Source organism: Notechis scutatus, chromosome 3, assembly GCF_049901735.1.
Source record: "Notechis scutatus isolate UNSWTSFEM ecotype Mainland chromosome 3, rNotScu1.2, whole genome shotgun sequence".
NCBI classification, from domain to species: Eukaryota; Metazoa; Chordata; class Lepidosauria; order Squamata; family Elapidae; genus Notechis; species Notechis scutatus.
Genome location: NC_142011.1, coordinates 62653511 through 62680095, shown reverse-complemented (window position 1 = coordinate 62680095; position 26585 = coordinate 62653511). Strand labels below are relative to the sequence as shown.

The 26585-nt window shown below is 35.3% G+C and overlaps 1 protein-coding gene across 1 annotated transcript in view; it reads left to right on the top strand.

Annotated features, from left to right (window-relative positions):
- FAF1 (Fas associated factor 1) overlaps positions 1–26585 on the top strand; it is a 200409-nt gene that overhangs the window by 151712 nt on the left and 22112 nt on the right. The window contains exons 15-16 of the mRNA XM_026665839.2: positions 2088–2176; positions 25218–25298. Of these exons, the coding sequence (XP_026521624.2) occupies positions 2088–2176; positions 25218–25298 (170 nt within the window). The remainder of the gene's footprint in view (positions 1–2087; positions 2177–25217; positions 25299–26585) is intronic.

Genomic DNA, 26585 nt, shown 5'->3' with positions numbered 1-26585 from the left:
ATAAACTCCAGCAATTAGATAAAATTTTATTAGGATCAGGCAAAAAAAATATAACAAAATTTTATAATTATTTATTAGAAGTAGAATTAGAAGAAGAAATTGTAAAAGGGAACATGATAGCCTGGAGTAGGAATATAGGACGTAGCATCACCATAACAGAATGGGGAAAGGTTTGGGGTAGAAATAATAAAATTACAAAATCGGTAGCATACAAAGAAAACGCCTATAAAATGTTTTATAGATGGCACCTTCCTCCTTCGAGATTAGCGAAGATGCACCCCAATATGAGTCCGAATTGCTGGAAATGCAAAAAAAAAGAGGGACTTTTTCCATATGTGGTGGTCCTGTACAGAAGCTCAAAAATATTGGCAGAAAATTAGAAATTGGCTGGAAGAAATGACAAGAGAACAGATCGAATTCAAACCAGAGTCCTTTCTGTTAGGGATCTTTGATATACAAATATAAAAAAAAGTGAAATATATAATAATACACATTTTGACAGCGGACAGATTGGCTTTTGCACAATGTTGGAAGTAGCCTCATTTTCCATTAGAGCAGATGATCATTCAAAAAATTTCAAGTTGTGCAGAAATGGACAAATTAACTTTGGCATTAAAAAATAAAGACACTTCAATATACTACAACAGCTGGAACTGCTGGTACAAATGGATAGACCAAAGATAGACTTCACACTAAAAGGCAAAAGTGGATAGGATAAATCCATAGTAGTGATACACAGATATATGTAAGGATTAGGTGTGTGTATATGGCATAAAATAAGGATAAAAAGGAGGTCTTACAAACTGTTGAAGATGAGAATGTTTTTAATTGTTTTCTATTTTTTTCTTTCTATTTTCTTCTCCCTTTCTTCTTTCTCTCTCTTTCATTTATGTATCTGTTGTTGGTTTGTTTTAATTGTAAAATCAATAAAATTTATTTAAAATAATAATAATAGAGGGGTGGGGTGGGCAACTTAACTGGTTTGCACAAACTGGTGTGAACCGCCTGAATCCCACCACTTCCCCTTTCTCTCCCTCTCTCCCATTACACAGAAAGCACACACAGAAAGTGGGGAACACTAACCTTTGTAATTGACCTCAGTCTCATAAAAATAACTGTATAGGTATTCATTGCTCTATAGATATTTCATTTATATTCATTGATTTTTAAAAGATGTCAAATGTGCCTGCAGAACCTCTACCATCACTATATTGAAACTCTTTAAAAAATCCAAAAATAGTTGGAGAAAAAAACTAGATTCATATTCAATTAGTTTGATGTTTTGTGACATAAAGTACACGATTTTCTCTTCATCTTTTCATACTTACTTATAAATAACTTAAATTTTAGAATACTTTTGTAGCAATTGGAATGTTGAAACTTAGTAGTAATGTACTTCCATATTCTCCACTGAAAACCAGATATTGCTATACTGATGGATTAAAATCACTGTGAAAAGTATTGCAGAGGTTGAAACCAAGATTCGTTTGCAATGGAGTAGAGCTGTGGAATTTCCTTATGTATTTCAAATATCCAAAATATATTAGCAATGCAATCAAGAAGTAATAACCCAACAAATAGTATTCAATTAAGGGGAAATGGGCTGTTCTTCATCATTATATAGTTAGTAATCCTTGAATCAATGAATGGCAGAGGTAATTCTGAGGGCTATTCATTTTAAATGTTAGTATTTAAATTCAGCACAGAAGTATCAATAGATATGTCAAAAGATCCTGTGATAATATCTATGACAGTCTGAAAAAAATGTTAAGAATGTCCCTCTTTCTTCCTTATCTAACCCTAATTGAGATCATGATCTGGTTATTATTGCTGATATAAAGATGAAATAGAAATTATAATTAATCTATTTTTTTCATTTAGATTCACATTTACAACTGGAAACTTTCCGAAACCTTAAAGTATAAATTAAATGACACTAAAATAAAATTAATTGCATTTTCTTTCTTTTTTTTGTGAAACGAACAAAAAAAATCTTAAGGTATTTTTGGATTATTTCTAAAATGACTTTCTGAGTTTTTAAAATAACTTTAATATTATGAAGTTCAACTGTTCTTCTTCGTTGCTAGGAAACACTACAGTGGATGAGTTAATGATGAGGCTGATGGCTGCAATGGAGATCTTCAGTGCTCAGCAGCAAGAAGACATAAAAGATGAGGTGAGACCTGGACATCACTACAGACAGCTATTGCATTTAGAGTAAGGGTCTTAATATTTATAAATGCTATTGCATTAAGAGTAAGGGTCTTAATAGAGTAAGGGTCTTTTTAATATTTGCTTGAAGAGGTTTGAAGGTTGTTCCTATAAGAGTGAAAGAAACAATAACACAATAATTTATTTGGTCCATCAGAATAGGAATGCTATCCATCAGATCATTCTAAGAATACTGCTCTGCCTCCATGTAAGATTTGAGACATAGATAAAATGAGTTCAATATTCACATTTACCTCTTCTGCAATATCTCCATATTTATGACATAAAATATCAAATTTGAAGATAGTTCAATTTAAGGAATTGATCACACGTTCTGTGGAATAAAATACCTCTATTTTTCACAGTCTTTCAAATCAATTGTAAATACTGTTTTTGAATATTGAAAAAATGGGCAAAACAGTGTTAGGAAACTATACATTTATTGTAGTGGAAAATTTTTGTGAAAATACCAGCTATGAACTTAACATATTCTTTGAATGAAAACTTGTTTAATTGTAATTGTTTTGATGAGCATTGCTATATTTTTGGCAATTTTTTAAATCAGAAAAATATGCTTTAGCAATTAAATATGTGTTGCTGGTGTAATTGCCTTATTAATTAAGCATCTAAAATTAAAAGTAATTGCTTCTTACCCACTACCCACTAACAATAAGGTGAGATGTAATTTACAGAAACCCATACAAGATTGACCATTGCCTGGGTCAACAATGCACTAGACGTTGGAGTTCCTGGACATCTGATTACAAATGGATTACAGGACTCAGGACTGTTGGCTAAGCAACCAGGACCACCAAGTGCAGGTCTACTAGAAGAAAAATTGTTTACCCATTGCAAATATACAAAGATTGAAAACAAAGAATGTTATTGAAAGATTGAATGAACTGTTATTATAAATCAAATCTCAATGAAAAGAGAATTTCTGAAAAGAACACATAGTTCAGGGAAAAACAACGTCTAGAATAAGAAATAATAGAACAGATAAAGCAGATCAGCACTGAGTTATAATACAAAATAAAATATTCACAGACATAGAATTGGAAGAATTGCAAAAGATCTACTTAGGGCAAAGAAACTGAAGCCTCACCAGAAGTAACTCACACTGTGAGTTACCATGGGGAGTTGGTAGTAGATGAAACTAGTATAGGTATTCATTCATTCATTCTCATTCCTGAACAAATCACTGTTTCCTCTGCCTTCTCCTCAGAAAGAACAAATCCCTCTAAATAAAAAGCAAAAGGAATTGAAACAAAAAAAAATTGAACATCTGGAACAACACAAACAGCAGAATAATGTTGCCAGCACTGAAGCTTATTAGCTAGCATAAATATTAAAATACTATAATATGAAATATAAAGACCAGTTCACTGCAAGAAACAAATCAGCTAATAAGTTATAACTGAATATTTCGGATGCAAAATTAATAAAAACAAAAGAGCCAGTGTACCACAAAAATAGATTGAAAATAAGATCAGATGCAAGCAAGCTGGAACAAATGAAAGAGAAGAAATTGAAGAAGACCAAAGAATACCTGATCAAGAAGTATTATCTAGAGCAGGGCTGTCAAACTCACGGTCCGTGGCCCAGATGCATCATGCACTGGCCATGCCCCTGCCCGGTTTAGCAAAGGTTGAAAAAGTCCCGATTCGTCATGTGATGCCACTGTGATGATGCAAGTTTGACACCCCTGATCTAGAGGAACAGAAATCAAGGAAGCACTAGAAATATAAAGAGCAAATAACAGCAGTAGCCAAATAATTCAGCATATAAAAAGTATGATTGCACACTATAGGCAGAATCTCCAATTTCAATTGAATCAGAAATGTTTCTACGAAACATTGTCAATGAACAAACTGTAATGAAACAATAAAGAAGAAACGTACAATTCTGAGCATAGTTGTGGGACAACCCTCAAAAATACAACAAAAAGCATACAACATTCTATTCTATTCTAAAAAAAAGCAGCTTGCATAAAAGAGGTGGATACGAATTTTTTTATAAAGCTGAAATGTAAGATTTTGTAATAGCAGCAGAAATGATGAAGAAAAAGGTAGGGAAGATCAACAATTGGTCAGCATCATGTGAAGATAAACTGCATTTTTTTGTTGTTGAAACATCTGGCTGGTGTACATACACTCATTACCAAGCAATTAAGAGCAAACTATAAGGAAGTGAATTTGAAGATTGATTAACATCTGGCAGAACCTACCTGATATAATGAAAGATTTAACAAAAGAGGCAGCCCCAGGCAACTACAGGCCAATTACCTTTCAATTTGCTAACTAAGGTTGTAGTTGGACTGCATCTAGTTGAAAACGCTCTTTTCAACATGGGCAGAAAGAAAAGTGTCCTAACAACAGAGAAGCTCCTAATTGACAAAATTATTTTATACAATTGCAAAAGAAGGAAGATCATCTTGAATGTAACTTGGACTGAAAACCAAGATGAATTGGTTGGCTCGGATTGATTGCAAAAAAGCATTTGATTCCCTGCCATATGATAGGATAATAAAAATGCCTAAAAATAACAGAAGTCAGTACACAAATAGGAGTTTTGTGCAAAGATCAATGACACAATGGAAGATGTAATTGCTGGTCAATGTGATAGACTGGGAGAGGTTAATATTAAGAGAGGATACTATCAAGGATACTATCAGCACTGTTGCAATGATTCAATGTAACTGTCAACAATACTGAACAGTTCATGGCTATCAAACATCAAAAACATCTGCCAGGCTATCCCACCTCCTTTATATCTGAAGCTGTATGGAAAAACACCATCTCAAATAGAATCACTGCTCAGCACTGTCCATATATGAACTTTGGATTAGATAAAGGTGCCAATTTACTATCAAGAGAGGTAAAATATTAAAAACTGAAGGAATCAAGATGCCCGATGGAAATAACATCAAGAATCTGAATGAAGAAGATTACTATGAATAGCTGGGCATTCTTCAAGCTGACAACATCAAGCAAACTGAAATCAAAAAGAATGTTAGAAGTGAATACACCATGAGAGTGAAGAAGGTCTAAAAGTTCAAACTCAATGAAGGAAGTCACATCAATGCAAATCTAGTCATTAGATACACAGCTGGAATAATGGACTGGACTCAAAGCACTCCCCTAAAAGCCCTAGATAGGAAGACCAGAAAAATAATTACAATGAAGCATGTCCTTCATCCTCACAACAACATTGACAGATTCTACTTACCAAGGAAAATAGGTGGCTGTGGAATTTCTAAAAATGTACTTCCAAAATTTCATGGGATAGCTGAAGAAGAAGAAAGGCCATTGAAAGAATATCTGAAGGACAGTGAAGAAATTAGTACACCACAAAAGCTTATTGAATATTGGAGAGACCAAACTTGCATTTAAGAAAGACCAAATGAAATAAAAAAAAACCAAATAAAAGACACATGGCAAGGCAAAGTATTATATGGCCAATACACACACAAACATGCACAAACTAGCAGGCAAAGCAGATAACAAGAAGATCTGCCAATGGCTAAGAGCAGGAAAGTTAAAGAAAGAGACAGGGGGCCTAATTCTGGATGCACTAGATCAATAAGAAATTCATACAAAGCCAGAATTGAAGAGACAGCAATAAGCGGCAGGTACCACCTCTGCAAAGAAACTGAAGAAAGTGTTAGCAGCTGCAAGAAAATTGCACAAACTGACTACAAACAACAGCATGACAAAGTGTCATGCCCTTGTTGTAGTCTGATTCTGAGGGGGAGATTGAGCAGCTGACAGGGAGTGGGAGTGTGGTTCTGGTGGCTGTGAAAGAAACGGGGAAGGGCACAGTCAGGCTAGGCATTCAGAGGAAGACCCAGGGCCATCCCCTCTTCATCCTAGGGCATGCAGGGAGGAACGGAACAGGGAGCATCATGGCTTACGGGCGAGAAAAAGGCCCTGATCCCTTTCATTAGTTGCAGCTGGGAGAACAGGATATAAGTGGGGAGTTTGCACACAGCTCCTTGCTGAAAGCAAAGTGTACATTATTTTGGTCGAGGCTTATCTGGGTTTTGGCATCCTCCCAACTGTGGGTGCGGCGTTATCCTTTGAAAGTCTGCAATTTATCATCCTGGCCTGCTATATCAATTACTTAAGTATGGTCTGTATTGGTTTTTTATTTCTAATTATCTTTACTTTGGGTTCGGACTGCATTTCTGCCCTTCGTAGACTGTTTTTTGAAGAGTTTGTTATCCAGCCGAGGATAACTGGACATTGGGGCCAAGTTGGAGGCATTAAAGGGAATTTAGTCTACTTTTGTGACTTTGTTATTTTTGTGTCACGCCCCGGGTCATCACACAAAGTAACAACAATGATGCATTGGGTGATCTGCAAGAAATACCATTTGCCTGTAGGCAAGGTGGGACCATAAAATAGAGACCGTAATAGAAATTGAAGAAGCTAAAATATTCTGGGACTTTAGAATTCAAACAGACAGGCACTTGCCGCATAACACGCCCATCCTAACAATTGTCGATTAGAAAGTCCAGATAGTGGACATGGCATGATCTGGAAATAGCTGAAGAGAAGAGAAAAAACTGTAGAAGATCACAAAATACAAAAACCTGCAAATAGAAATAGAATGACTATGGCAGAAGCAAGCAAAAATAGTACCAATAGTACCTTGGCAAAAATAGTACCAATAGTACCAATAGTACCTTGGGTGCAATCCCAAAGCAAATGGAGCACTACTTGAACACTATCGCAATTGATAAAATCACCACCAATCAGTTGCAAAAACAGCTTTACTCAGAAGTGACAATACCATTAACACTATTAAACTCTTATATCTGACTGTCCCAGGTCCCTGAGAAGGACTCAATCGCTGGAAAAAAAAACATCCAAATCCACTAAACAAATGGCTGACTCTGTGATCAACCATAATAATAAATAGCTGCTATAGAGATTTATTTCATGCAGACTAAGATGAGCAAATAAAGTGATAAAAGTTTTCAAAAAATGCCAGTGTTTCGATTATGCAAATATAGTCACAAGCCACAAACACAAAAGTGAAGTGGTTATCTGTTACTTTATTAATTGAGAGTGACATTTACAAGTAATGAAGTCCTTAGTTAGGATTTTGCAATAATAGGTGTGTTCCTATTTAAGATTATTGTTATCCTGGATGTACAGTGGAAACATTGATTGACAGTAATGCACTAAGCATCTTATTCATCCATCTAAATCTTATGCCTCACTAGTACAAGGTTTTATTTCATTGTATAATCATTGGAATATATGTCATCTATTTATATAGTAATGCTGTCTGTTTCTGTCTGACAGAATGAACATCAGTTTTATTTTGCATTCTTAGAAAATTTAGCTATGAGCATTAAACATATGATAATTGAATATTTTTATTACCCTTTTTCAACATGTTACAAACATATACAAAATACAAACACATGTATAATACATACTTAGGTAAAAATGACTAGATAAAAACTAATTAGTGACCCTACCTGAATGTTAGGCTCATATAATTAGGCTTATAAAGCATCATCAATAAACCTTTCCAACCCAATCTAGAAACTTGGGAGGTGTGTGTAAAATGCTTTTATATTATACAGGTAGTCCTCAACTAAACAACAGTTCGCTTAGCAACCGTTCAAAGTTACAATGGCACCAAGAAATGAGACTTATGACTGTTTTTCATAGTTATGACTTTGCAGCATCCCCATGCTCATGTGACCAACATTCAGATTTCTTGGCAACTGGTTCATATTTATGACCTTTGCTGTATCTCAGCGTCATGTGGTGATCTTTTGCTGTATCTCAGGGTCATGTGGTTATCTTCTGACAACCAGGTTACTAACATATCAACTGCAGTGATTCACTTAACAACTGTGGCAAGGAAGGTCATAAAATGAGGCAAAACACTCAATAAATGCCTCGTTTAGCAACATAAATTTTGAGCTTAATTATGGTCATAAGTTGAGGACTACCTGTATTATTGTTTCTTATTTCTGTATAACTTACTGAATGGGGATGATTACAGACCTTTTTATGGCATTATTTTCTCATAATACACAATTCAACTTTGAATTATGACATCCAGGTGCTTTTTGTAACTACTGTTAACCTGAACATGAAGTTCCAACCAGCCACCTAGTCTGCCAAGTAATTGGGAAGCTATGAGCCATTTCATTTATACTGGAAATACAGAAAGAGATACTTGACAGTTAGCAAAAACATACTGTCTCTCACTGAATTCCATTTCTAGGATTTTTGATAAATGCATTAGTTTTTTTCTCTCTAAAATGTCAGAGAACTATAATTCTCTAGGTAAAATAACATGACAAATATAAGTGCCTAACAGCCCAATCTGTGCTCTGTGTACTTAAGAAGAGGCGTTGGCATCAGTAGTGGGATTCAATTATCTTTTACTACCGGTTCTGTGGGTGTGGCTTGGTGGGCATGGCAGGGGGAGGATACTGTAAAATCAGTCAGAGGTGATATTTGCCGGTTCTCTGAACTACTCAAAATTTCCGCTATCGGTTCTCCAGAACTGGTCAGAACCTGCTGAATACCACCTCTGGTTGGCATGTGAAACAATTTTTAGTAGCATACTAGTTCACATGTAACACTTTTTGTAAATCTTCTTCCTGACATCTCCTATTTAAATAGCATTTTTTTCTAATGCAGGTCTTAATGCATTTACATGAACTTTCTTTCAAAATGTGACAATAGTAAGCAGGATACAGATTCCGGTTTCTGTTACTGTTTTCTTAATAACTACAGTAAGCCATCATAAACCACAAGATAAACAGAAAATTCTTCTAAGATTTTTAGCATGTTTTTAAAGGCAACACAGAGCTTTTAGAGAAACAAAAGATATTTGGGGTATATAAGAGACACACACACACACACACACACACACACACAAACAAACAAAGGACACAAACTTTAAATTTTGGTATTCTGCTTTTGAAGACTGAAAACTCTTCAAACATAATAAGCCATTGGCAAGTCATCAGCATAACATTTAATAATTAATATATCATCTAACAATTATTAGACTACAGGACTATATTTTCTTTTCTCTGTAATCATCATTTATCTCTGGATGAAACAAAAAAATTTTTTTGCTAGTGGCATAATTGGATTATGCCATAAAGATTACCATAAAATGTTGGAATATGTGCATTATGTATCTAGTTAAACACTGTGGAATATGTATCTAGTTAAAAACTTGTATTTACCACAAGACTAAATGATGAAATTAATCTCTATCATTTCCCTAACCTTTATCCCCGAGATGCTCTCAGCCACTTTGCCAAGGGGAGAGGCATATTTCAACACAAAACATGGGATTGCAGCCATCCAGAGGGTTGCTGTTGTTTTTTCATTTCTAAAGATGCCTCTAAGGTCTATGAAGAACTTAAGAGTATTCTTGAAAGGGTTTATTTTTAATTTATTTTAAAAGATTATAGCTACCCCTCTTACAAAATGTGACTCTGGGAAGCATACCAACATAGTCAAAGTAAATGAAAACCCCAAAAGAAAAATGAAAATAGTATCCATACAAAACTAAGAAGAAAATCTACACAAACAACGAAACAGCAACACTCCGCTCTGTGTGTGTGTACGTGTGTGTGTGTGTGTGTAATTGAGCCCAAAATTGACTGTGTGTGTGTGTGTGTGTGTAATTGAGCCCAAAATTGCCCGATTGTATGACCCTCTTGCCACAATTGTTAACTGAATCACTGCAGTCATTAAGCTAATAACATCGTTAAGTGAATCTGGCTTGTTGCATTGACTTTGCTTGCCAGAAGGTCGCAAAAGGACCCCAGGACACTGCAACTGTCATAAATACATGCCAGTTGCCAAGCACCTGAGTTTTGATCATGTGGAGATGCTGATAATTGTAAGTGTGAAAAATTGTCATAAATCAACTTTTTCAGTGCTGTTGTAATTTCAATTTTGTATTGGTGTGTGTGTATGTTTATATGTATATAGGCATATATGTATATATATATAGACACACATATATATTACATACACACACGTGTATATACTGTATACATATATATGTGTGTGTATATATGTATGTCTGTGTGTGTGTATAAATATTTATATAAATAAATGAATTGAGGATAGTGGTACTAAGGCATTTATATCACAAAACAAGCTCATTTACCAGTCTTGCCCAATATACAGAAGAAGAGCCAGGTCTTCACAGCTTAACATTGGGGGAAGCTCATTCCAAAAAACAGTCACAGAGAAAGCCCTTCTGCTAGGTTATAAGATGAATTTATAGGACACAAGCTATCACTCTTCCAGTATCTTCATTGTCAGTTCTGAGGTTGGTTATTGTCCCTGATGTCATTAGTTGCCTTTATATTTAATCTTAGTCGCATTTTTTTCACTGTGCTGCTTGATTATTATTAGTGGAGCTTGCGGATCCTTTTCGTTTTCAGCTATCGGAGTGGTGTCATCAGCAGAGCACAATTGGCATAGGGGCTGCCTACTTGAGGGACCGTCTTTTCCCTTTAATATCTGCCCAGACAATTTGATCCTGCCTAGTTGGTGCTCTCTTGGTTCCTTTGATTAAAAATCCATCTCTAGATCCTGCTGTTCTTTAGAAGAATAGACACGAAGACTTGGCTCTCCATCCAGGCCTTCAACAAGGGAGAATGAGACCCCCATAAAGTGGTATATTATCATGGTGGAAACATGAACAGTTTATGAGATTAGAAAGATATAGTGATGTATGGTTTTTGGTGAATCTCATTTACTTGTATTTTTACTTACCTATTTTGTGTTTTTCCTTTACATATCTGTAATATTTTTGTCAGTATTCCTTCCCTTGTGTATTCTGCATAGAAAGGGAATAGAGTGATGAAGAGATTTGCATATAACAAAGCAAATAAAAAAGAAGGTTGAATCCTGCTTTAAGCTATTCTCAACTGGAATTCTATATTTTTCATAAAAATAATATGGCATTCATTGAGTATTACTGCTTAAAACTACAGTTTGTGTCTAATGTGTTTGGTTCAGAAGTGTTGCTTGGCTCTGTCTCAAATGAGAGAATCACAGTTTTAAATTGGGCCAGTTAGACCATTGAGTGTAACCATGTCTCATTTAGCAACATAAATTATGGTCATAAGTTGAGGACTACCTGTATTATTGTTTCTTATTTCTGTATAACTTACTGAATGGGGATGATTGCAGACCTTTTTATGGCATTATTTTCTCATAATACACAATTCAGCCTTGAATTATGACATCCAGGTGCTTTTTGTAACTACTGTTAACCTGAACTTGAAGTTCCAACCAGCCACCTAGTCTGCCAAGTAATTGGGAAGCTATGAGCCATTTCATTTATAATGGAAATACAGAAAGAGATACTTGACAGTTAACAAAAACATGCTGTCTCTCACTGAATTCCATGTCTAGGATTTTTGATGAATGCATTAGTTTTTCTCTCTCTCAATGTCATTAAGAGAACTATAATTCTCTAGGTAAAATAACATGACAAATATAGTACCTAACAGCCCAATCTATGCTCTGTGTACTTAAGAAGAGGCGTTGGCATGTGAAACCATTTTTAGTAGCATACTAGTTCACATGTAACACTTTTGTAAATTTTGTTCCTGACATCTCCTGTTTAAATAGCATTTTTTTTCTAGAGCAGGTCTTAATGCATTTACATGAACTTTCTTTCAAAATGTGACAATAGTAAGCAGGATACAAATTCCGGTTTCTGTTACTGTTTTCTTAATAACCAGAGTAAGTCATCATAAACCACAAGATAAACAGAAAATTCTTCTAAGATTTTAGTATATTTTTAAAGTCAACACAGAGCTTTTAGAGAAACAAAAGATATTTCAGGTGTATAAGACACACACACACACACACACGCGTGCGCACACACATAAACAAAGGACACAAACTTTAAATTTTGGTATTCTGCTTTTGAAGACTGAAAACTCTTCAAACATAATAAGCCATTGGCAAGTCATCAGCGTAACATTTAATAATTAACATGATATCATCTAACAATAATTATTAGACTACAGGACTATATTTTCTTTTCTCTGTAATCATCATTTATCTCTGGATGAAACAAAATTTTTTTTTTGCTAGTGGCATAATTGGATTATGCCATAAAGATTACCATAAAATGTTGGAATATGTGGATTATGTATCTAGTTAAACACTGTGGAATATGTATCTAGTTAAAAACTTGTATTTACCACAAGACTAAATGATGAAATTAATCTCTATCATTTCCCTAACCTTTATCCCCGAGATGCTCTCATCCACTTTGCCAAGGGGAGAGGCATATTTCAGCACAAAACATGGGATTGCAGCCATCCAGAGGGTTGCTGTTGTTTTTTCATTTCTAAAGATGCCTCTAAGGTCTATGAAGAACTTAAGAGTATTCTTGAAAGGGTTTATTTTTAATTTATTTTAAAAGATTATAGCTACTCCTCTTACAAATTGTGACTCTGGGAAGCAAATCAACATAATCAAAGTAAATGAAAACCCCAAAAGAAAAATGAAAATAGTATCCATACAAAACTAAGAAGAAAATCTGTACAAACTACCAAACAACAACACCCCCTCTATGTATGTGTGTGTGTGTGTATGTGTAATTGAGCCCAAAATTGCCCGATTGTATGACCCTCTTGCCACAATTGTTAAGTGAATCACTTCAGTCATTAAGCTAATAACATCGTTAAGTGAATCTGGCTTGTCGCATTGACTTTGCTTGCAAAAGGACCCCAGGACACTGCAATTGTCATAAATACATGCCGGTTGCCAAGCACCTGAGTTTTGATCATGTGGGATGCTGATAATTGTAAGTGAAAAATTGTCATAAATCAACTTTTTCAATGTTGTTGTAATTTCAAATGTATATTTGTGTGTGTGTGTGTGTGTGTGTGTGTGTGTGTGTGCATGTGTATCTGTATATATGTATATTTGTATTTGTTTTCTTAAGTTTTCGCGGGTACTTACATGTATGGTATTCAGCTTTGTTTGGGTATTTTCCCACGTCATTATAGTTGTGCTTTTAAAATTGTAGCAACGTTTCGGCAGAATCTCACCTGCCATCATCAGGCTTCTGTATTGTGTTCGTCTGTGAGTCAGACTTTTACAGTTGTTTCAGTTTTAAATTTGGGGCTAGCCTACTGCTGTGCCAGAATGGTTTTTTCTTCATCCTGATTGGTTGGGAGTCTTGGTCTGTCTTTATTGGTCTTGGAGTTTGCTGTGTTCTGCTTGATTGGTGTTTCTAATATCTTCTGTCTGTTTTGTGGCTTTTCTTGTCTTGGTTGGCTGGCAACATTGTGTTCCTGTATTGGAGGCTTTTAGTGCAGCTTGGCTCCGAGTAAATGGACGGCTATCATTTGTTAGGAAGCTGGGTTTCGTCTGGGTGCCTGGTTGGGGTGTGTTTGAGCTGGAGGTATCGGGGCATCTGTTTGTGCCCAGGTGTTTGCCTGGCTTGTGGTGTAGAGATTTTTTTGTTTGTGAGTGCAGGCTTCCAAATAATTGACAGTCTGGTGGAATCATCTCTTCTATTCATGCTTTTGCATGTATAGAAAGCATGAATAGAAGAGATGATTCCACCAGAATGTCAATTATTTGTCTCAAATGAGAGAATCACAGTTTTAAATTGGGCCAGTTAGACCATTGAGTGTAACCATTGCTCAGAATAGGAATCTAAATTAAAGAATCCCCAAGAGATGGTTGTCTAACATCTGCTTCAACAGTAATGGTGAGCGCATCAACCCATCTATTTGGGTAATTGTTTCACTGTTGAACTGTTTTTGTGATGAGAATGTTAAATTCAGATTCATTCGAGAATCTGCCTTCCTGTAATTTAAATCCTTAATTCTTCATCCCATACTCTGTGACAATAGAGAATAGGTCTTGACCTTTTTCTGTGTGACATCCTTTCAGGTATTTAAAGAATGCTGTCATATCCTCCTTCATCTTCTCTTTTCAAAGCTAAATGTCCACAGCTTCTTTGATCTTCATAGGACATTGTTTTTAGTCCTCTAATCTTCCTTATTGTCTGTCTTTCTCTAAAGTGGTTACTTCTAAATAGTGGTTACCAGAACTGGACACAAACTCAGTAATGCTGCATAAATGGATTTAATACTTGCTGTAATTTGGAAATCATGTTTGTATTGATGCAGCTTATTGCTTTTGTGGTATCTGTAATCATATCACATTGCTGATTAATATTCATTTTTCAGTCAATTACTAGTCCAAGAAACTTTAGATACAAATTGTTATCAAGCCAAATATTCCCTATCTAATATCTTCATTTTCTAGCTTCCTAAATAAAGAACTTTGCACTTGTCTGTATTAAGTTTCATTCATTACAATTATCTAATCTTTCAAGATCATTTATAATTTTATTTCTTTTTCTGGGACATTAACTACTCCACTTAGTTTTGTGATTCAGCAAATTTGATAAATATTCCCGCAATCTCTTTAGCCAATTCATACTGAAGAATGGAACCAAAATTTTCAGTGACTCACTTGATATCTCACTTCAGTATGTTGAAGAACCATTGACAGTCACTTTTTGAGTATAGTTTTTGAATTTGGAATCCACTAAATCGTTATGGCATTTTGTGTATAGCTTTCCTAAAATATAAGAAAGGTTTTTTTTAGAAAAAAGAGGTAAGATTAGGCTGGCAATAATAATCAATGCTATTTACTACTGTATTGTTATAAAGATACCAAACAAAACAAATCTTTTTTATGATTTCCTTTAATATCTTCCCAAGATAGCCATCATTTAGGCAGAATGGTTGTGGACTTCATTTGTTTAATACGGGGGTCTCCAATCTGGCAACTTTAAGACTTGTGGACTTCATCTCCCAGAATTCTGGGAGTTGAAGTCCACAAGTCTTAAAGTTGCCAAGTTTGGAGACCTCCTAATACTTTGACAATGTTTTCCTGAGGAGTTAGGTCCTTGAGAGGATATTTAGCTAGAGGCAATGACTGTTTATATCCTTAGAGAAGCCAGTTTTAATGTTCTCTTCTCTTACTCATCTGGGTAAAATCTAGCAGAGAGTGCCAAGAGAAATGGCAGTCATGTATTATGCCTTTTGTGACTGAGGAGCATACAGTGTTAAGAACACATTTCCACAACCTCATTGTTTACATTTGGCTTTTAATGAGACTGTTGATTGATGACTCTAGCATCACATGATGGGCAAGAACAAAGCATGAATTTGTCAAATACAAAACTAATGAGAAGAGATCCTTGATTAAATAATAGTATAACAATTCAACACTTTGAGCCTCCCTTTGCATTTTTTTTCTTCCTTGCCCGAGGAGGAGACTTCTCAATGGATTACAGTAACACTTTTTGACAAGCTTATACAGGGTGGAGTTCCTATGTACTGCCAGTACCCATTTGGCGATACCTAGATAATGCATTCTTTTTTTTTTACTGTCAAAATTTATTACTGTAAAAGCATTGACTGTTACACAGCTGGCTTGACTTGTTCTCATTTTTAAGTTAATTAACGGAAGGTCTAACAGTGTTTATTTTTCTTGTTATGCAACATTTGACCATTATGGCTTTAGGACAAGTTTCATGAAAAATATCCTGCATTCCTTGGAAAAAAACTTTGTTTGCAAGACCTTGCTGAAAATTTGTATTCACTATAACTCCCCTCAGTTAATATTTGATTCTTTTGGTTGAAAATCCTGATAATCATTTGATCATTAAGTTGTGAAAAGTAACAGTGGTAAGGGCCTTTATTTTGAGATGTTCAGATTTATTCACTGGTGAAACTACTCGTCCATATTTGTACATATATGAATTAAATCCAGATTATATTTCAGTTTTGATCTTAAACCAAAGAACTTTCATAGAGCAGCTGCTTCTTTAAAAGTCCAGTTTATCTGCTCATCTACAATTCTAGCTCTAGGGAAAGGTTCTCATTTAGAAAATTAAAAATGTCAATTTGAATCACTTGTGAAACACCAATGTATGACTGTTATTATAGAATTCACTTTGCTTAGGCATAATGTTCAAAGGACACCATTTTTGAAGTGAGGCAGTCTCTCTATGCAGTCTCTCCTTTCAGCATAGTGACATTTATGAAAATTGTCATATAATTCACGCATAGGTCTGCATTTAGTAATTCAAAGTCATACACATTATCTGGTGAGCCAATTAATACGATAGAATATGTAAGTAGAATTTAATAACTGAAACTAGTTATAGTGAAAATACAGTTGCCACTTCTGTCTACCTGTATGTGTCCATCTAGTTGTAGTCAAAGCTTTATCATAAATCATTTCAATGAGTAAAATCATTTTTGTGATTTTAGTGTGATTTCTATATCATTCAATCTCCACAACAGCAACAAAAATATTTAAGAATTATTAATACTGTTTTCTATCATTATTATATATTATTGGATAAAGCATATAGGATATTATTAATCAGTTTCCTTAAGTGTATCAGGGTGTATGGAATTTATAGTTGAAATATTTGGAGAGCATTATATTACCTATTTCAAGATTGAATCTCCAATACTTACACACACACACACACACACACACACCATTAAATCTATAGATAAATAGAAACTCTAATATGAAAGTGATTAAAGTTCTGTGCTCATAACCTGGAAGAGTTTTTTTTAATTCTATGCTGTTGCTATATATCTATTTTATTTAGAGAAACATATGCTAATAAAAAAATGATATAGATATATTTTATCCATATCAAGTAGTAGGTATCCTCGTCTTCAGAATTTCCCAGAATTTCCCAGAGAATATTTCAGACATCCAGTATTCTGGTTACAGTTAACATTAACAAATACTAGTACAAAGTTCAAAATTAACCATAACATCAAGAAATAGCAATGGCATTTAAGACTCATATACTGCTTCACAGTGCTTTATAGCCCTCTCCAAGTGGTTTACAGAGTCAGCATATTGCCCCCAACAACAATCTGACCTCAGAAGGATGGAAGGCTGAGTCAACCTTGAGCTGCACAGAATCGAAGTCCCGGAGTGAGCAGTGAGTTATCCTTGTAGTACTACATTCTAACCACTGAGCCACCACTGCTGAAAGAGACTTGTAAATTATATTGACATACCTCACAAAAACTATTTCATGTTAATCAACAGAGAGAAGGCAACCATTTTGGAATGAAATAGGCTGTGACAATTAAAAAATATATAATTCTGAAAAGTTTTCAAATTAAATTTTGGAATAATTAAATATAAAAATCAGAAGTTATGTGTTTTATTCATGCAATTTTACTAGATTCTTCTATAAGATAGACACTTTATATATTTAGAATGTGTACAAGATTGTTATCTTAGAGGATCAAATTAATATTTACTATGATGGCATTTTGTTTAGACAAACTGGGTGTCTTTTTTAATGTACTCTTTATTAACATCAGGCCCTATGTTTAACTTCAGGTGTGGCTCAGTAGAAACATTCTTATCCTTTGGGAAACGCAAAATATATATTTCAAAATGTGCTTTGTCTTATGGTAGAAATGGGCAATATATAGCTCTCCAAATATTGCTGAACTACAGCGCCCATCAGTCCTAGTTAAAATGACAATGATGATGAATGATGGAGGTTGCTGTCCAACAACATTCAATAAGTCCTTCCCTACTTTATGGAATGTGTAATCTGGTTAATGTCAACATATGGACAATATAATTGTTTTCATATTTGCCGTATTTAGTTGGTTAGAATATGCCGAATTTGTTTTAAAATTGAACCTACAGAAAGACAATTATATACACACATATGATAGTAACACTTATTCCTGAAACTGAGCTTGCTTTTTCTTTTCTGGTAGTATAATCTTTCTCAATCCGAAAAGAAAAACTAAGAATAGCATTTCTATTTAGAATTAAAATTAATTCAAATTCAAATGCTGTTGGGTTATCTCAACCTGTTCTATGGATTATGCCATTGCATATAGAATCCATATTATTCTTTCAGAATAGCTACATAACTATTCTAAAGAGAAAATGTCTCTCCGATTAAAAAAAACAGGGCTTTAACGGCTTATATTAAAATGCTGGTTTAAATCTATAGAGCCTTTTGTGGATTGGTCACTGTTGTCATCAGTACCCCATCTCTCTAATAGAGTCAGTCTGAATCCTTTGATCATTCCAGGAGAACCAGCTGGTTGTGTCCTCCATTTTGGAAGATCAAGGGCCAAAGCCTGGAAGCATTGATTCTTAGTAGTGGAGCTTGGCCCTCTCAAATGATCCCCCATTGGAGACTTGTCTACCTCCACATTGTCTACCGCTTAGAAAAAAGCTTTAGATAGTTTTTCTGTAGGGCTTTGGGGGTCTGCTGCCATAAACTAAGATATGATTTTATTCTATGTTTATGTCATATGGTACACACATAAATATACTGTATACATAAACTTTTTCCCATCCACTTTGTCTCAAAAATTATAAGATTCTTCTAAAATCTGTTTTGCGTGTAAATTTGTATTGTTCATACAAACATATATTCTCCTTATCTGAGCAACAAGACTTCCTTTTTCTTAAAGAAATCCTCTTTTTCTCCTTCAGTAGTGTTTGTGAGAGTACATATCATGCTGGATATCGTCTTTTCTGACTTGGAAAATACAGGTAATCCTCGACTTACAACAGTTCATTTAGTGACTATTCAAAGTTACAGTAAGGCTTATGACCATTTTTCCCAGTTACAACCTTTGCAGCATCCCTATGATCATGTGATGAAAATTCAGGTGCTTGTAAAATGGTTCATACTTATGACCGTTGCAGCATCCTGGGATCATATGATCACTTTTTGCAATCTTCTGACAAGCAAAGTCAATGGGGAAGCCAGATTCACTTAACAACCAGATGACTAACTTATTAACTACAGTGATTCACTTAACAACTGTGGCAAGAGTCGTAAAAAGGGACAAAATTCACTTAACAAATTCTCACTTAACAAATTCTCACTTAACAACAGAAAGTTTGGACTCAGTTGTGGTCATATGTTGAGGAGGACGTGTATATTCTCTTCTTATCTTTTATTGTTGTAGATTTTAGTAATCCTGAAATGTTGATTTGATCCTGTTTCTCATTCATCATCCTTTTCAGTAATCTTTTCAGTTTTGAAAAGTTTTCTCTTTTAGAATAGAACAGAACAGAACAGAACAGAATAGAATACTTTATTGGCCAAGTGTGATTGGACACACAAGGAATTTGTCTTGGTGTAAATACTCTCAGTATACATAAAGAAAAGGTACATTCATTAAGAATCAAGAATCATAACGTACAACACTTAATGTTAGTCATAGGGTACAATCAGCAATCAAATCATACTAGGAAACAGTCAAGTGGGAAGGGATGGGTGATAAGGAGTGGTGAGAAGATTAACAGTAATAGTAGTGTACACTTTGTAAATAGTTGAACAGTGTTGAAGGAATTATTTGTTTAGCAGAGTGATGGTGTTTGGGGAAAAAACTGTTCTTGTGTCCAGTTGTTCTGGTGTGCAGTGCTCTATAGCGTCGTTTTGAGGGATGGAGTTTATGTCCGGAATGTGAGAGGTCTGTAAATATTTTCACAGCCCTCTTTTTGACCTGTGCAGTATACAGGTCCTCAATTGAAGGCAAGTGGGTAGTAATTGTTTTTTCTGCAGTCCTAATTATCCTCTGAAGTCTGTGTCTGTCCTGTTGGGTTATAGAACCAAACCAGACAGTTATAGAGGTGCAGATGATAGACTCAATAATTGCTCTGTAGAACTGTATCAGCAGCTCCTTGGGCAGTTTGAGCTTTCTGAGTTGGCGCAGAAAGAACATTCTTTGTTGTGCTTTTTTGATGATGTTTTTGATGTTAGGTGTCCATTTTAGGTCATGTGATATAGTAGAACCTAGAAATTTGAAGGTCTCTACTGTTGATACTGTGTTGTCTAGTATTGTAAGAGGTAGTAGTATAGGAGGGTTTCTTCTAAAGTCTGCCACCATTTCTACGGTTTTGAGTGTGTTCAGTTCCAGATTGTTCCGGTTACACCAGGCAAGTTGTATAACCTCGTGTCTGTATGCAGATTCATCATTGTCTCGAATGAGACCAATCACTGTTGTGTCATCAGCAAACTTCAGTATTTTAACAGATGGATCGTTTGAGATGCAGTCATTGGTATATAGGGAGAAGAGGAGATAGCACACAGCCTTGGGGGGGGCCTGTGCTGATTGTACAGGTATCGGATGTGATTCTGCCTAGCTTCACCTGCTGCTTCTTGTCTGTTAGGAAGCTTATGATCCACTTACAAGTGTGTTCAGGTACTGCTAGTTGGTTTAATTTACTTAGAAGAGTGTCTGGAATGATGGTATTGAATGCTGAACTGAAGTCTACAAAGAGGACCTTTGCGTAGGTATTTGGAGATTCAAGGTGTTGTAGGATGTAATGCAGAGCCATGTTAACAGCATCATCTGTCGATCTATTTACTCGGTATGCAAACTGCATGGGATTTAACAGCGGATCCATGATAGTTTTCAAGTGGGACAGCACAAGCCTTTCAAAGATTTTCATAACTACAGATGTTAGAGCAACTGGTCTGTAGTCATTCAGTTCCTTGATGGAGGACTTTTTTGGCACTGGGATGATGGTAGAACGTTTGAAGCAGGAAGGAACATAGCACATCTCTAGTGATCTATTGAAGCTTCGGGTGAAGATGGGGGCCAATTGGTCAGCACAGACTTTTAAGCAAGAAGGAGTTATCTTGTCTGGTCCTGGTGCTTTTCCTGGCTTTTGTCTGTGAAATAGATCTTGCACTTCTTTTCCTGTGATTACCAGAGGTTGTGAGCCCAATGGATTGGGGCCAGTTGTAGGAGGCTTGGCTGTTGTTGGTGTGTTTGAGATGTGGGTTGTGGAGATAGGTGGCTGTAGTTTCTTTTCAAACCTGCAGTAAAACACATTCAGGTCATCTGCTAGTTGTTGATTTCCTTCTGCCTGGGAAGGAGGTTTGCTAAAGCCAGTGATGTTTTTAAGAGTTTTCCACATGTTTGCTGGTTCATTTGTTGAGAATTGATTCTTTAACTTTTCAGAGTAGCTTCTTTTTGCTGCTCTGATCTCTCTTGTTAATATGTTTCTGGCCTGGTTGTATAGCATTCTGTCACCTTTTCTGTAGGCTTCCTCTTTGGAACGACGTAGCTGCTTAAGTTTAGCTGTGAACCAAGGTTTATTGTTACTATATATTTGCAGGTTCCTTGTTGGTACACATAAGTCTTCGCAGAAGCTAACATATGATGTTACAGTATCTGTGAGCTCAACTATGTCTGCAGAGGCATCTTCAAAAACATTCCAATCAGTGCAATCAAGGCAGGCCTGGAGTTTCAGCTTTGCCTCATCCGACCAAGTCTTCACTGATTTAATTGTTGGTTTAATGGTTTTAAGTCTTTGTCTGTAGGCAGGTACAAGGTGAATCATGCAGTGGTCAGAGTGTCCCACAGCTGCTTGTGGTAAAGACCTATAAGCAACTCTTACTGTTGTGTAGCAGTGGTCTAAAGTATTTTTGCCTCTGATGCGACAATTTACATGCTGAAAATATTTTGGGAGCTCTTTCCTTAAATTTGCTTGATTGAAATCTCCTAAAATGATGGGAAGGGAACCTGGGTGTTTGGCTTCAGCCTCCATAATTTGAGCAAGCAAAACTCCAGCAAGAGTTCATAATGCCTTGTTTACACAGGCTTATGGAGGAACATACACAGCTATTAGGAGAAATGAGGAGAACTCACGTGGAGAGTAAAATGGCTTGCAGTTGATGTGTAAAGACTGTAAGTTTTCATCACAAAACTTATATATTATAGTTATATCCTGAGACCAGCTGTTGTTGATATATAAACATAATCCTTCACCCTTTGTTTTACCTGATGTCTCTTCAATTCTGTCTGATCTAAATGTCTGAAATCCTGGTGTTGTCCCCATATATGGTGTTGTCCCTATGAATTTGTGGATTAAGCCAGATTTCAGTAAAACAAAGAACAGCTGAGTTATGAAAATCAGAATTCCATCTATTTAAGAGATGAATTTCATCCATCTTGTAAGCCAGTGAGCGTAAATTAGAAAGATTGAAGGGAGAGGAGTTTTTCCCCCCATTCCTTAGTCTGTTTAAAATTCCCGCTCATTTACCTCATCTCCTCTTCTGGCGTGGTCGCTTCCTTGTTTTCTTTGTTGTAATCCATATTACTGCATTACATCTTCCCGTTTTTACCCAAATTAAGGTAGTTAGCATTGTGCTCAGTATTTTCAGCCCCTAAAAAATAACTGAAGCAAAAAACAAGAAGGAAAATCTATTCACAAACCAAGAGATGGTGTAATTTGAAATCACATTAGGAAATTGGAAGGTCAAAAGGTAGCTATAATAAGCGTCTTCAGATGATGGTAAAATGCATGAAGTAGTCAACTGCTTTATCCTCAATTAGGAGTTCCAAAGCCCTGGTAGGATCACAGCAAATAACTCTTCCCATGTACAGGTCACTACATCTCAGGTGCCTATGGCTTGCTTGAAATGAAAAGATAACCACCATAAAAAGCCAATTTTTGAAGAATTTGGATTCTAGTTTAATACTTCACAACTTGCTCCTGTATCTTAAAAAGAGAGACTGTTGCTATGCATTGATTTACCAATGTTTTTAAGCTCTACTGAAAATATGTTTTTTAAAAATGGCTCAATTATACAGCAAAAGTGATGAAACTTGTAGTGGATTAATGCCATCTATATGGCATATGAAGATGATAAAAAGGAAAAAAGCAAAGAGCTGCTGCATAACTTTACTAGAGGTGGCTTTACTCTGTTACTGTAAAGACTCAGTGGAAGAGATATGTCCTTTACTAAAGCTCCAAGGGACTAAGGGACTTTGGAAGGAAAGCTTGTTCATGTGGTATGCAAATATTTATTTTTGCATGTACAAAAGAGTATCACCATTTTGTCTGTAATCTTGTTGTATAATGATGAAGTCTTGCACTGTAAATTGCTTGTGCTGCAGTGCAATGCTAACCTTAATTAAAACATACCTTTAAAAAATTATACAAATATTTTAGATAGATAATTCTGACTTGAATAAATGTTCAATTATCTAACAATGAACTTAATGAGAAAGTACCTCTGAGTAAGAAACTGTTAACTTAAAATTGAGTTCAGCGGTGTCATTTCACATCTTTGTGCTATAGCAAGGCAGTCATGCATAATATATTTTTACATTCCTGACATCCCCTTTGGATCTGTTTTACTAAAGAATAATGCCAAAAATGGAAGAATTAAATCTAGAGGAACTCCTGAAATGTTGAATTGTTGGCCTGAAAAAGAAAATCATCTGTCAATATTATCTCCAGTTGGGATAAATTTGGAGCTCCAATGCCTCTAAATGTGTTCCCCCTCCCCTTAAACTTTTTACTCCTCACTTAGTTCAAATGTTTATTTATTTTTCCTCATTGAGTTCAGAGTTCTGGATGCATATTTAAAACAAGATATTTTTGTTTGAAAGCTGAGCAGAGGTTTGTCTTAATTTCCCCAAGTTTCCAATTTCATATTACTGGTTCTCAGTGGGACTTAGAAGGTGAATAAAAAATATTTCCAGTGAGAATAAAAATAAAATCAACTTTTTTAAAAAAAATCAATGGGCATAGCAACAAAAATTCAGTACAAAGCCAAACCATGTGCAGTCATTAATAGGAATACTGCATGAACTCCAAATGTTTTCAAAAGAAAAAAAAACTTTTTTGTCTCATTCCTTTAAGCCAATAAATAGATAATGAAGCAGATCTTGGTTGATTGAATTGGAAGTTTTGTTTTAATGATGGCTGAGTTTGATTGCCCTACCCTAACTAAACTTGGGCCGATAACTATAGTAAAGACCTCCTGAATTGTCAGTCTCTCCATCTGGAATATTATCCCTAAGATGGCTTATTTGGCACCTACTGTACAGAATTTATGTTCCAGAGTTAAGAAAAAAAAGTATTTTCGCTTACACATATTATTCTCTTTTTATTGATTTATTTTATGATTTTGTTGTGTGTATGCATGTGCAAGTGTTTTAATTTTGTATGATCACACTAGACAACTTTTCTTAGAGTTCAGTCTTAAAGCACCGGTGTTTATCTTGGCAGCCACTCTCTTTTGGGCAGAGAGTTACCGAAGGCAAAGCTGCGGGTATACTGACCTTCCAAGGATCACTACATTTATCTCCAGTGCCTCATGTAACATTATTTTTAAACAGGGTATTGGAATGGATATACATATATGATTCTTAGGACCATCCAACCTTTCTCCTCTCTGATGCTTTTCTCAGACTATGCTTTGAGATCAGTGTGCATTCCAGATAGCTTCACCTTGTTTTATAGTTAAAGATGTTACTGTATTTATTTACAACAGTATATGCTGTTCATCTGCTAAGTGATTCTGGGAGCCAGAGCATGCTATGGTATTATTGTAGCAGAGCAATGCATTTACCAGGAAAGAAAATATCAGCAATGACAAATTATCAACAGCCAAAGGAGGTTGGGAGGAAGCAGCATTGTTGGCCATTCTTCTCGTTGGAGTAATTGATTCTCCTTATTGGAGGTAAACAGTGGCTGACAGTCCATCAGGGATATTCAAGTTCAGTATAGATACGGTTCACGTAGTAGGAGTTAGTTGGGAACTTCCAGATTCCATCTCTAAGATTTGGTGATAACCAATTTTGTTTACATCAAAAAAGTGTACTAGTTAATACCAAAGTAAAAGATTGGAGTTGTGTCAAAATCAAGGTAGAGAAATTTCTTAATGTGAAATAATCTAATGTGTCCTTTTAAAACCTGCATCAAATATCCAGAAAAATGATTTCTTACACTGTACTGACTATCCAGTTCCTTTCTTTCAACCTGTGTTCCCCAAATGTTAGTATACTGTAAACAAAGGACAGGTAGGTATTCCAAAACAGCTATTTGTACCTGGGTGAATACTGATTTTGAAATACCAAGCTAGTTTTTGTTTATCTACCTATCTTTTTCCTATCCCAGGATGAACGCGAGGCCCGAGAAAATGTGAAGAGAGAACAGGATGAAGCTTACCGAATCTCTCTGGAAGCTGACAGAGCAAAAGTATGTGTCTGTCATTACAAAACATGCAATGTTTAAGACTAGTCTTAAGAAATAGATTTGCTAATTATTAATCCAAATCAGATCATGTTTTATCACCAGGGTTTGGTCCCTTTCCTAACCCTTCTCAAAGAGCCACCAATGCCCTCTTACACTTGTGACGATGAGGTAAAGTGTCCAGCACATTGACATTCTGAGAAACATGGTTTTCCTTTTGGAGAACTCTCATAATATTGTGTCATTCCTTCTGGACAGAATCTGTTTCAGTGGTGAAAGTTGCTTCGCTGCAATTGCTTTTGGCACTACTTTTCTCAACTAATCATTATAGCGTTACTAGAAAAAGAACCATGTTATTCTTTTAATAAAAACAAGACTGCAACCTTCTGCTGCTTTCAATCTATCATGGTATGTATCTTACGTATCCCCCAAATTCTCAGAAAATACTTACTTTGATATCACCTTTGATATGAATGTTAGTTTCACTTTAACCGTAGAAAAATACAATAGTAAGAAATAAATCAATTCTTTACTACCTTTCCATGATATCCAAAATTGTCTCCCTCTGTTGATTTTCTCAATCAACCTAATAATGTTCAGTCCTGCCACAATAATGCAAACAGGGAAAGAACTCAAAAATACGTGCATATAGAAGAAATAAAGTAAAAGTAATGATAGAATCATATCTAATATTATTAAAAATTTAATGATAGTTGGATTAATGCTTGGAGTAAAAATAAGGCAAGTTACATGATTCCAGTTCAGTTAATAGTTTAGTTTATTGATTAGCCCATAGACCATATCAAAATACAGAGTTCCAAATACAAATTATTAATAAAAATGATTCCACTTCAGTGGCAACATGGGAGGAGGATCTTAAAATTATGCAGACTATTAGAACTATGAAATATGTTGTTTGGGAGACCAAGTTCTCTTAGGAAATATTTAGTATGTGCAAAGTGAGATCCTGCATTTAAGAAGATTTCCTGATTGGGTATTATCTCTCAGGTAGAGTAGAGATAAAGAGAGAGATTTTGAAGAATTCACTCTGGCAAATTGTATAGCAGCATCCATGGTTTTGATCATGCTGCTTTGACTTCCATTATGCTTGGTTTGACTTACCGAAGGATGCCAAAAATGCATGCTTTTCTCACTGGCAGGGCTTGCCTATAAGGCTCATGGTTATTTTCCAGCATGGTGGGAATAATATTAGATTGTTCATTATTTTTTAAAGAGTCTGAATACTGTAGTTTTAGAGTCTAAAAGAAAGATCATTTTCAATAGAGAGAATCA